At 55.4% G+C, this 13,337-nt stretch overlaps 1 protein-coding gene across 1 annotated transcript in view; it reads right to left on the reverse strand.

Annotated features, from left to right (window-relative positions):
• Positions 1-9,511, reverse strand: part of PTPRN2 (protein tyrosine phosphatase receptor type N2) — a 372,178-nt gene extending 362,667 nt beyond the window's left edge. Inside the window, 1 exon segment of the mRNA XM_036011084.1 lies at positions 9,349-9,511. Coding sequence (XP_035866977.1) covers positions 9,349-9,451 — 103 coding nt within the window. The 5' untranslated portion in view covers positions 9,452-9,511.
• Between the last annotated feature and the right edge of the window lie 3,826 nt (positions 9,512-13,337).

Consider the following 13,337-nt stretch of genomic DNA (forward strand, 5'->3'; position numbering starts at 1 on the left):
AAAATATTTTTTTTCCATTTAAAGAATGCTTCCTCCTTCTCAGACTTGAAGCATGAGAGACTCCTGTAAAAGAGTCTCTGTGTTTTTGTCACCCTCGCTGGATGTGCACCCCTAAAGGACTTGCTTCTTGCCCTAAACAAGGCAAAAGCAAACAGGGGCCTTGGGCCTGCCGTGGCCACTGAAAAGCAGGTGTGTGCACAGAAATTTGTGTAGTGACCAGCAGGCTGGTATGGACTGGACACCAGGCCCTCCATAGAGAGACTCTGCCAGGCTCCCGGAAGACAAGGAATTTCAGTCCAAAATGATTCTGCAAGAAATAAAAGTCTTTACATGATTTTGCTTCTGACATCATGGTTTCTCTGTTCAACTGAACTCTAACATGAAGCCTTTTTTTCTGAAGCATGTTCCAGGTCATAGGTGTGAATATTAGGGGCTGAGAAGGTGGAGTCCTCACTGGGCAAGCCCCAGGACATGTCCCCCACAGCCCATGAGCTTCACATGGGACCCCCAACATCACTACCCCCCACCACAGTCATCCCTGCAGGGTTTTCTCTGGGGAGGGATGTGCTGCTGCATGAGCCACACTTCACACCAACAGCAGCAGAATGAGGACACGGGAACATCAAAGCCAGTGGTCAGGGTAAGAGTGGATATATGCGCCCCTCAGCTCCTGACCCTCCCGGTTCCGCACAAATGGTCCAGGGTCTGCAGAACCCAAGGAAGTTTACGAAAGCCAGGAGAGCAAAGAGGTGCTTCTCTTTGTCTTTATTCCTCTACAAGGAAGTCCTTTGGGAAGAAACAGGTAACCTATGGGGAGCAAAGAGTACTCAGTCCAGACCTCACAGCTGCCCCTTAGGAACCTGGCATACCCCAAGGAGGCCACAGGCACCCGGGATTCTCATGCATCCAAACCTGCCCACAAGAGTTGTCCCTCCAACTGCAGCCCAGAGGGCTCACTTTGTGAGAACAGATTGGGGCCCACAGAGATGTGCAGACAAGCAGAAAGGGACAGAAGGTACAGACTGTAGTGATGTCTGGACTCCAACGAGGTGCATCCTGGAGGGCAGAGCCCTTCCCTGCAGAGGGACTGGTCCTGTCAGGCCCACACACAGAGCCCCTGAGAATGAGTCCGGGACTCACAGCAAGAGAAGCTGAAGGAGTCAGTGAAAACTTTGGGACCCTGACACACCAGTGTTATTAGCACAGGGAACTTTTCTGAGAGTGTGGTGGCATGCTGGTGTCCTCATGCCTCCCGAGTCCTGGGAGAGAGGCACAGAAACTGGTGGGTGTGGAAGCTCCACATGGGGGTGGATGACGTTGCCCTGGCTCTGCCTTCACTCCACTCCACCAGAGGGTGCAGGGCTGGGAGTGGAGGGCACTGCTGGGGTGGCGGCCTGGCAGTGAGACCACGTGGTCTGCGTTCCCAGGTGGACGAGCAGGCCTCACGTGCAGCCAGTGCTGTGTGCAGTCCTTAATGCTTCCACATGAGGATTAAGTCCTCCCATCCTGTCACCAAATATTTTTCGAGCCTTGGTGACGAAACAAAAATCCAGACACTCAAACACTGCACCACCCAGACGTGTCAGATACACAAAAAAAGTGCTCTGGTTTTCGCATTTATCAAATGCTACAAATGTTACGTGTTTTAAAAGAAAGTGATGAGTGTGTCTAACAAAGGGTATGTACTATCTCTTTTTATTACACTTTCCACTCAGACGTGTAAGAATTTGCATGACTGTTAATTAAGTCCTATTTCTTTTATTTAAGGGCTTTTAGCTATTCAGAAGGCTGATAAGAAATAAAGTCCAGACAGTGTTATCGCCCTTTATTATTCTCATTATTACACACGATTGGCCTGCATCCTCATTGAGTGGGACTATTTTTAAAATATGCTTATTTAAAAAACATAAATGATGTTACTATTTATAATCTAATGGTAATTCTTCTGAAAAAATCTCAATAGTAAATTCAGCCAAGACTTGGAGTCAGCAAAGTAACATTATTTGGAGCAATAACAATATTCCCGCCTGTCCGGCCATCGACCTCTGACATTAAATGCAGAAGCCTGGAGCTTCTGGGAATAATAAATAGGACTCTCCCACCATCTCACACAATCCTTGCACAAACGCCAAGAATTTGGCACTTTCTGTGCTGTGAATTCAGAGAGATTGTAGGTGAAGTCCTTTCATTTCTCTTGACTTCAGTGAGTATAAATGCAAACTGTAGAGATTTCCAAAGTGGAAAGTCATTTAATCTGTGTTCTGGGCCCACACCCACTCACTCCCTACCACATTCTGGAGATCCCTGCAGTTTCTGGCTGTGCTGGAATCCTCTTTTTGTCTCTGGTGACTAATATTTCATAGCATCCAGGACTGAGCACCCTGGTGAAGCAGGGACAAGGCCCTAGGAGGGCCAGGTGCCAAAGACAGGCACCTGCCCCTTGGAGCTGAGCCTGTCTTTAATCACATCTTTTTCCACTCACACAGAACTTAATTCCAATGACATCAGGCAAAAACTGAGGAAGAGGTAGAAATCCTGACGGATGCTTCAGTAAAAGCCAGCGGAGGGCGACTCATGCTGCTTCCTCACCAGGTTCCACTGTCTGTAGCTACTGAGAAGCCACACCGTCCCTGGTGCTCCTTGCCTGGCGCCATTCAAGTACGGCTACTTCAGAGAACGTGCAAATCGCTGAACTGTCATCTTCCATCACAGGTCCTTTCAGCCAGATTAAAGCCACAATCCACATGGAAAAAGCCTTGGCCTCCCATGGCCAATTTTATTGGCTGCTCTGTCCATTTACAAGGTAACTGTATTTTGCTGTTGGAGCCAGACTTGACTTGTACCATTAATATAAAGTCCTTTCCCCTTGGAAAACCAGGTCAGCCTTTCTTCTAAAGATTCCTTCCACCAAACAAACCATTTCCAAACACATCCTTTGTACTGTATGTAGGACACAGCATCAGAAGCTGAAATGGGCTTTCAGAGGCACATGGTGACACAGAATGCCCGCGTCACACGAGGGGAAGTTTCATGCCAGCACGTCTCATAAAAGAACAACAAGTGACTAAAATGAGCCTTCCTTTGCTTCTTTGACACTCTAAATGTCAAGCTTAAGTGGAACCAACTCTTAAAATTTTTCTTATGAAAGTAATCCCTCCTTCATTTCTTGCTTTGATGTGGGCTTTTGTTGTAACAAGTCTGGTATTGATATTAATACATTTTAAAAATCTGATGGAAATAAGCAAGTGGGGCTACATCAAACCAAAGTGTTTTACATAGTGAAGGAAAGCTTCAACAAAACAAAAAGACAGCCTACTGCATGGGAGAAGATATTCATGAATAAGACATCTGATAAAGAGTTAATAATCAAAATATATAAGGACTCATACAACTAACACCGAAAAGATTCTATTTAAAAATGGGCAGGGGGCATACAGATAGCCAACAGACATATGAAAAGATGCTCAACATCACTAATCATCAGAGAAATACAAATTAAAGCCACAATGACACTTCATCTCACACCTCTGAGAATGGCTATCACCAATAAATCAACAAATAACAAGTGTCAGTGAGGATGCAGAGAAAAGGGAACCCTGGTGCATTGTTGGTAGGATTGTGAATTATCTCAACCACTACAGAAATCAGCATGGGGATTGCTCATAAAATTAAAACTAAAGCTGCTATACAACCCAGGTATTCACTCCTAGGTATTTACTAAAAAAAAAAAACCCACTAATTCAAAAAGATATATGCATCCCTATGTCCACTGCAGCACTATTTACAATAGCCCAAATGTGAAAGCAACAGAGGTCCCCATCAACAGATGACTGGCTAAAGAAGGTGTGATGCATATGTGCAATGGAATATTACTCAGCCATAAAAAAGAATGGAATCTTTCGGTTCCCAGTCAGGGCACAGGCCTGGGTTGCGGACCAGGTCCCCAGGAGGGGGTGCTGGAGAGGCAACCACATGTTGATATTTCTCTCCCTTCCCCTCGCTAGAATAAATAATTTTTAAAAATAAAATCTTAGCATTTGCCACAACATCGATGGACCTAGAGGGTATTTTGCCCAGTGAAATAAGTCAGAGAAAAATAAATGCCATAATATTTCATTTGTATTACTATGTGGGATCTAAAAAGCAAGACAGAAACAGAGCCCCAGAGGATAGAAGGTTGCTACAGTGGTGGGGGGGTGGAGGAATCTGATGGAAACCCAGAAGCATTCTGAGCAGGGTGTTTACAGACAGGTCAAGCTTCTACAGGGGCACCCGCTTTCCTGCCCCAAACAAGTTACCCTTTTCTGAACATCAAAATTCCCTCATAGAGGCAAACCAGGTAATCAAATCTGACACCCAGAACAAAACCCAACTCAGAAAAATTACCGGCCCCCAACTATGGTCAAAGAGCATGTTCAAAGGTTCTTGGAACAGGACCAAGGAGCCTAGAGGTGCTGAAACTCCTTAGAGAAAGACAGTTTGACAAGTGGAAATTGCCTCTGTCCCTATAATAGCAAGAGTCAGACTACCCTGTTCTTGTGGAGAACCTTTCTGCTGGGACTCATATCCTATAGGGCCAACCCTTCCCCATCCCAAATCAACCACCAGAAAAGAAGGCAGACTCTGAAGGCGGGAGACCTGGGGCCCAATCTCAGCCCCAGGCTGAGCCTTTCCATTTGGAGAACTGAGATAGAAAGCTTCTCCTGTCAAGGCAGTTCTAGGGGGTCACATGTAACCAGAAAGCTCCTGAGGTTGTGGGGTACTGGGAACCAGACAGGCTGTCACTACAGAGGGAGGGTGTGGGCAGTGCTGGGTGATGGGACTTCAGTCACCTGTCACCAGAATCCATACATAGATCAGTGCACAAAAAGAAAAAAATTATTTTACTGAATGATAATTTGAATTACATTAAAAAGAGAAAGCTCCCCAGTCTGTTTCATAGCTGTTAGCTCATCCTCTCCCGCCTGGTGGCCCTGAACCACCCCCAGGACCCACGCGCAGGCAGGGCATGTCCCTGCATTTTCTGAATCCCAGTTAGTACGACTGGAGGAAACAGACAAAAACAAAGTAAGTCAAATACCCTCTAATCCACCTCCATACGGGACAGTTAACACCAAGTGACCATCGCAAAACCCCGAATGGCTTCCTTATCTGTTCACATCACGCGCACAGTGATGTTCAGAAGACAGATGGGCTGTGTGTTTCACACATCAGCACCTCCGTCCGAAGTTCACTTCCATAGACCAGTGTTGGAGTCCCCCACTTATCCACAGGAGCAGACGAGCAAACAAAGAACTCACTTACTGTGTGAACATACGTGTTTCCAGGAGAACCACGCCCCTTCTCATTTCCTGCCCTGGATATTTATTTAAATAGTGGCTGTGGCAAAGCTGTTGGAGATAGCACAAATTAAGAGAAAAAATTTCCTTCTTTCTTCAACAAACTGTTTCCACTCTGTTTCCAGGTAGCAGAAAATTGCTTCAATTATTTTGTGCTTCTCTGGTTTTCTGGCCTCCTATCAACTTAGATTTAAAAAATAAGTCCAGCTGGGTCTACATTTACAAGGGTCAATTTAGACTAATGTGAAAACAGCTGCCAGGTGCTTTTCTGTGGCGCGGAGGGTCTCTGCCGTGAAGTCAGCTGTCTGCTTTCTCGGAAAATGGAACATCTTGTCAGAAGAGATAAGATAGGTTCTCAGTTAGCTGAGCCTCACTGGGCCGGCGACCACCTGGATACGTCTGGGTGAAAAACCCTCTCTGCCCATTTCTTAAGCTTTTTTTTTTCACCTTTCCATATCAAACTATCAATATTTGCACCTCTCTGGGCAAATACCTGCCACCCAAGCCCAGACCACATTTAGTCACAACTACCTTTTCACAAGAGAGTTTAACTCTCTAAGGTAATGCCCCAGCAGTCATGTTAACGGAGACCTTTCTTAAGGAGACCATGCGCAGTGACAGCTTGGCTAACACCATCTCTCCCAAAGTGGGTGAGTAATCACATTCACGAACCAGGCAATACTGCCTGTAAAAAGAACACAACAAAATAAATTCAGAATTCAGAAACTATTGCACGGCACAATCAACGGTTGCCAAAGAATTCATCAAATCACACCCCTGAGGGTGCGGAGCCTTGGGCTGGCATCTCAGCCCAAACTGCATGGTTCGCCTGCTGCTCTTGCCCTTTTCCACGGGGACCCAACAGGTCCTCACATTCCACAGCGCACAGGAATTCCTGGAGCATGTGCCAGCGCGATGGGGCCCCGCGGAGGAAAGTAGACAGCAGACTTCCAAATTTAGCACACCCCCACACCTGCTCCTGGGCACCACTGAGGGTGATCTGGGCGACCAGGAGTGAAAACAGATGGGCTTTTAAAGCAGAGCTGCGAGATGCTGAGACTCAGCTCGGCTGGGCACAGAGCGGAGGCCATCTGAAAATCTGTTTTATTCCCCACACGTTCCCCCTGAGTCTGACACATTCAGCTGCCATCTCTGGACACAGGAGGCCACGACAGTCCCACCCGATGCATCTGGTTTTGTGGGCGAGCCCATGTCGGGTGCCTCCCCTTCCTGAAGAAAGCCCAGGGTTTTCCATGAGCCCCAATCCTTCTGCACAGGAACATGAGCTCCTGAGGGCGAAGGAGCTGGAGAAGCGGGAGGAGACAACGGACAGAGAAAGGTTCATGCTTTGGGAAGGAAGCAGGGTGCTCACTTTGGGGGAGGGGCAGGCTGCTCTTTCCTCACAACCAGTAAGGAACAGCAAGGGCTGCAGACCCCAAGAAGCAAAGATGCATTTGTGCTTCTGTGGCAGGAAGGATGCTTCGATTTAAAAATAAACCATCACGCCATCTAGTTCACAAAGGAAGCCGACTGCTGCTCCTCCTCTCTCCTCAGCCCCGTGTGAGCTTGCTGGTGAATGAAAAATATGTGTGGGCAAATCAGGAGGCAAAAAACAAAGGAGGAAAATAAACACTCAGCCATCTTCAAAGACAGGCGCAGCGGTGAGGTCTGACTTTGGACTCTTCAAGCAAAATATGCACGAAAGGTTGAGTACCTAACCTTTGGCCAAGGAAAATTGCATCTCTTTAGCAAAAGGAGGAGGGTCTTGTGTGGCTGCCCTTGAAGGCAGGGCTGCCTGAGCAGGCTCACAAATGGGCCTCCCAGTAACCGAAGACCGGCTGAAAGACAAAGGGCTTACACTCACGTCAGATTTGTGGAAAAAGTACTGAGCACTAAACAAAAGGATGTCCTGAAATCTCGAGAAAGGCAGAGGGAGGGAGCAAAGGCAAACCCGGGGATCGAAGGAAATGCAGAGAAGAAAAGTGCTCAACGGTTCCAGCTCTGACAATAGTGTCACAGATAACGGTACACTGTGTGCCATGAGGGAGGCTTTTGCACCAGAAATACACGGACACATGGGTGGTGCAAGGGCAGGAAGCTAAAGTGATTAAAGGGGAAAGGGTGTCCTTGAAGAAAGGGAGAAACCAGGGCATCCCACCCACTGCCTTGGCATCAATAAGGAGCAAACACTTGGATCTCTGAGGCACCCTGTGCTCTGCAGGCCTCACCCTGGGGCTGAGTGTAAACGGCTAAATAAACAGGTTACAAGTGACATGGCTGGGGCCGGATCTAAGGTGCGTTTTCCACAGGCATCACTATTTGGAATGACAAAGTGGGTGTGACCGTCAGGGAACCAGATGCAGATGGCAGAGAGAGAGTCAGCAGCTCCGGCCTTTCATGAGTGACGGCGGCCCCCTGCACGTTCTGGAGCCTGCGCTCGAATGCTGAGGATATGGCAGCAGCAGCCTGGGAGAGGGGCGCCGGGGCAGGGGTCCGGGTGGGCACGATGCGGGGAGCTCACACAGGTGGATGAGGCTACCGGGCATCGGGCCCCGAGTGGGAAGACCACACTCGCCATCTGCAGATACTGCCGGGCGTTTCCAATCGGACGGGGAACGTAGGAGGTCGGCCCCATCCCCGCATCCCGGGGTTAGTCCTAAGGCCACCCGGGCCCCTGCCCTTGTCCACGTAAAGGCTGTGTCCCAGAGGCTCCCTTGGGGCACACAGTGCACAGAGGGAAGTGCACCCCTTTTGGTGACCCGATTCAACGTTGCCTGCAGCCGGAATACCGTCGCTGCATCCGGGGCAGTCCGGGGCAGTCCGGGGATCTCCTCTCTTTGCCCGCGTCCATCCGTAGGGGGGCCGCTGCCCCCTCGGCCTCCTCTCTCCTCCCTCCTCTGGGGTGTCGCTGGGCGAACGCTAGGGACTGGCGGTCGCAGCGGGAAGAGACGGTCTAGGACCAGCGCCCTCGCCCGCAGAAGCCGCCCTCCCCGGGACGCTCAGCCCCGCGTCCCCCTGGCCGGTGTGACCCGGCGGGAGGCGGCTGGGCAGCTGAGCAAACAGCTCGCGGGAGGCGACGGGCGCCGAAGGCGGGAGGGAACAGGCCGGCCGAGCCCGGGCTGGGGCGCGTCAGGGGCCGCGGAGGGAAGACGCCCCGGGCCCCCAGCCGGGCCCTGTGGCGACGGTGACCGGCGCGGACGCGGCCCCGCCGCCCGTCTACCTGAGGCGCGCAGCCCGAGAGCGGAGGCACGGCGCGCGCCGGTCCCCGGGTCCGTCCGGGGCCGGGGCGGGGACGCGCCGCCGGAGACCGGGAGGGGCGGCGGGCTCGGCCCCCAGCCGCAGCCGCGTGCGCACCGCCGGCTCCGGCGGGAGTGCCGGCCGAGGCCCCGCGGACCCGGGCCTCCCTGAGCCTCCGAGGGCAGCTGCTCGGCGGCGGCCTCCGGGCTGACGTGGACGCAGGAGGCCGTTCGCGGTGACAACGCAGGTGGGAGCCGGGCCGCCCCAGCAGCCGGGCGGCCGGGGGACCGGCAGGGGCCCCGCGGCGTGCCCTCCCGCGTCGCCGCCGGCCCGGCCTGGATGCCCCCACCCCCCGCGCACGCGGCACGGACACGCGGGGCGCACCCACGCCCGTCAACAAGGGCAGGGGCCCGGCGACCCGGGCGGGGACGAGGGCCGCTGCGGGAGAAACTGAGGCGGGGGCGACGCGTGGGACCCGCGGCCACGTCACTCACCCGGCGCACCCTCGAACCCCTCTTCCCCCGGGCGCCCCTCCCCCACCCCATCTCCTCAGACACCCCTCCCCCTCACGCACTGGGGCGCCCCCTTCCCCGTCCCCACTCCCTCAGGCGCCCCTCCCCCACTCCATCTCCTCAGGCGCCCTCCCCCCTCGCGCGGAGGCGCCCCTTCCCCGACCCCCCGTTTCCTCAGAAACCCCTCCCCCAACCCCTCATTCACAAACACCGGCGCCCTCTTTCCCTCAGGCACCCCTCCGCACCCCGTCCCCACTCACCGAGCAGCCCCGGGAGCGGCCGGGCCAGCGACGCGGGCGCGGCAGGCAGGAGCGGCGGCAGCAGAAGCGGCAGCAGAAGCAGCGGCGCGAGCGGTGGCCCCATGACGGCGGCGCTCAGTCCATGGCCGCCTCTCCTCCCCGCGCTCCGCGCCGCCGCGGCTTCAGCACCGGACAGCGCCGCCGGCCCCGCCCAGGCCCCGCCCCCGGCACGCCCCGCCGCCCCAGGCCCCGCCCCCGCCGCAAGCCCGCCCTCAAGCCCCGGCCCAGGCCCCGCCCCGACACGCCCCCCTGCTGCCAGTCGCCCTCAAGCCCCGCCCCCTCCCCCCTGCCAACCCCGGCCAACCAGGACCCCGCCGCTCCGGGGCGCACGGCCCGCCCCGCGTCTGCCCACAGGCCCCGCCCCCGACACTCCCCAGAACGGCCCTCGGACTCCCGTTCTCCCCGGGGCCCCAGCCCCGCCCTCCGCCCCCTTCCACCTGCCGGCGCTCAGCCTCCCCCACAGTACCTCTGTCAGTCAGCCCTCGAGCCCCCAAGCCCTCCTTCCACCTCCGCCCCTGCCTCACCCTTTCCACGCCCCTCGCAGACCCCCTTTTTCACCCGCCACACCCCACCACCACGCCCCTCCCCGAGGAGAACCCCTCCCCACCCACCATACTCCCTCTGAGGACCTCCCCACTCCAGATTCCCGTGCCTCCTGCGGAACCCTCCCCAACCACCACCGCCCCTAGGAACCCCCGTGGACCCCCCTCCCGCGGAACCCTGTCTCACCCCCACACACACCCCTGCGAGCTCCCTCTCCAGCCCTGCTGACCCCTGCGGACCCCTGCGGATCCCAGGCCCGCCTTCCCAGGGGGCCGGGGGTGGGGGGTTGGGGGGTGTGACACTGGCCTCCCTCACATGTGCCCAAGGGTCCGCGGGGAGTCAGCAGCACACCTGTCCTGGAACAGAAAGGCAGAACTTTCTCTGCCAGGCCCCTGGGGCGGTGATCCCAATGCTGTCCCATGCAGAGCCCGGGACCACACGGGGCTGGCCCGCACTTCAGTGTGGCTGGAGCCGGCGGTAGACCTGGGTGGGAACACCGCCTGGACAGGCAACGTTAGGGCTCCCTGGAGCTCAAGCTGTGCAGAGTCTGAGAGCTCCTGTGAGCCCGGTGTGGGGGGTGGGGTGTCCTCAGCCTGAAAAGGGGAGGGGCTTGTGGGAGCCTAATCTGGAGGACCAGCTGGGAATGGGGGCTGGAGCGTGGAAGCCCCTTCTGAGATCTGAGCTCCTGTCTGGGGGTCACGACTCCCTGGGATGGTGGGGGTGCTGAGATGGGATCTGCCGGTGGTTTTCCCCTGCTCCCTGTAGCCTGGCCCTGTGTTGGCCACTGTCCCAGGGTCTGGGGAAGGGCTTCCGGGATCTGTGTGTGTACTCCCCAGGAGTCAAGACCTGGGCGCAGCTGTGGTGTTGGTGTTGGTGTGGGGGGGGGGGGTGTGTCGGAGACAGCGGGCATGAATGTGTGTGAGGATGTGTGTGTGTGGCGTGTGCCCCTCACAGGTAAAGCTCATGCAGGACAGGCCCAAGAGGAAACTCAGAAGCCAGAGGGCAGGACATGGAACTCCATTCAGTGATGTCACTTTGTGATGCAAAGGACCCGTTACCAGTTACCCTCACTCCATTTCTCTGTCGTAGACGAGGTTCTATGTCATCACACATCTGCCCAAATGACAGTCACAGTCACTGCAGCTCTCCAAGAACTGCAGCCTAACTTCGCCCAGGACGACTCCGAGGCAAAGTCTGGGCACACTCCACCCGCATTTCAGTGAAGGAGGGAGGAGCTTAGGGCCCCTCCCGAGCCTGCATCCTGGAAGCTGTTTGCTTTTGGGGCTGTGGTTCAAAGGAGCCTGGACTGTTTGTTCTTCCATTGTGTGGCTGGGTGTCTTCCTGAACCTGTCCTGCTTCGCCCAAGCGCCCCAATCTCAGGACTCCTGTCACGTCAACACTGGGGGGTAAACACCCCAAGAAAGGGAAAGTGGGGAACCAGAGGCAAGGAGGTGACCGTGACAAAGGTACTGGGAAGCAGCTGCAGACCCACGGGATGGCCCCAGAAAGAGGGAGCACGGCTCTGCCATTCCTGTGTTCCATCCAGAGCAGACCAGCCCCGGGCTGCGCTCCACAAGCCAAGGCCTCTCCTCTGCCAACATGACAAAGGCTGAGGGCAGAGAAGTGGAGTGTGTGGAGGAGGCAGGGAGGGAGCATTCCTACACCCTGCTGCAGGCCGTCACCCCACAATGCTGCCCGCCCTCCACCATCCTGGTGTCACCAGGAACCAATCATCACTCCGAGGCCTCCTCTGGAGTGCCCTGTGCTCCCTGCACCCCCTACCGCAGCACCCCCCTGCACGGAGCACCACCATAGAGAGAGGGAAGCTCCACCCCCAGTGCTGTTCCTGGGCCCCAGAGCTCAGAAGGAAAGGACTGGGTGGGCTGAGCACGTTGGAGGCTGTGTTGCTGACAGCCATGCAGTGTGTTGTCTGCGAGTGCCGTTCCCCTATGGCTGCAAGCACTCCGGGTTATCTTTGTGGGACTTCTCCCCTGAACATGTTTGTCCAGATGTGCCTCAGGCAAAGGCCTGGGCTTCATGGAGGGCGGGCAAATGCTCTGTCCTGGAATGTTGGTCACAGCCAAGTGCCTGAGCTGGCAATGGTGGGCCCTGGGGGCTGTAACTGGCTCCCAAGCCTGCTCCCCACTCCCTACCGGCACCTGCATCTCTCTGCCTCACACACTGCCCTCTGCTTTGCTGGGGCTGCTGGAGGCCTCTGTGTGGCCCCTCTGATGGGTTTGCTGGCCTGTGTAGGTCGCCAGGCCTCAGACTTCTTGTTACTGAGTAACAGTCACCAGCGGGGAACAATGAGATGAAATGCTAACTTCACAAAGGCCAACTAGGCCCCAGACCGTGATCACGATGACAGAGAGCCACCGCGATTATCCCCATTCTGCAGGTGAGGGGACAAGCTGAGGAGATCAAACCATCTCCCCAAGATCCCACAACCACTGAGTGGTGGAACTGGGGCTCGAAGCCATGGCAATCTCGCTTAGAGTCCAGCAGACATCCTGCCATCGCCACACTTTCAAGTTCACCGTCTGATCACTTGGTGAGAAAAGTCCTGAAGGTGGTCCTCATGACGGTGCCTCAACGCCTGCAGAGCAGGTGGTCGGCCAGGGGGTCGATGCCATGGGCGCTGGGCATCTCGACGGGCTTTGCCCAATTGTATCAGTTTCTTTCACTTCAGGTTAGTGGTAGGAGGAGACCAGAAGCCTCTTGCACTAATCTTCACCAAAATTTACTTGGCAGAGGGTCACATTCTCTCAACAAGCTCACTAATCCACATGCTTCTGGAAGACATTCATGTCCTCTGGTGCTTCCCCAGAATGTTCTAGATGGAGAGGTGGTACCTGGAACCCTGGCTGAGTCTCCAGGCACTGCTGCAGAAAGGGACCAAGTCAGAGCCCTAGGTGCTGCCCTCCCCTCAGGGACACCTGGCCCAGGACCTGCTTCTCCTCGCATCGTCACCCAGCACGCAGGCATCTTGACCCACGGTGCATGAGACAAAGGAGCAGGCCTTGTCAGACCAGGGCTGTGCCCGGCGGGGCCTCCATTCTCTGATCCGTTCTGCTTGGGGCTGGGGCGCGATATGCCCGAATGTGCCAGCTCTCACCAATGGGGCCCCTTCCCATCAGAGCAACTGAGTGTTGTTGCCATGTGGATGTCAGGACGAGGCTCTGTCCAGGGAGGCACCACTCGTCCCCCCGCAGTGAGCGCGCCCGAGGACCACAGACCACCCAGCCTTAATGGACAGAACAACAGCCCCCTTTGGAGAGGCAGGTGTACACGTCTCTGAGCACACGGAGCAGAGCTAAGGCTGCAGGGTGGTGGGCTGAGGCCCTAATTCAGAACTGATATGATACTCACCGGCAGAGCCAAAGCAGCACAGCTTTGCATTCCATCTG

The sequence above is a fragment of the Phyllostomus discolor genome, chromosome 10 (assembly GCF_004126475.2).
Source record: "Phyllostomus discolor isolate MPI-MPIP mPhyDis1 chromosome 10, mPhyDis1.pri.v3, whole genome shotgun sequence".
NCBI lineage: Eukaryota > Metazoa > Chordata > Mammalia > Chiroptera > Phyllostomidae > Phyllostomus > Phyllostomus discolor.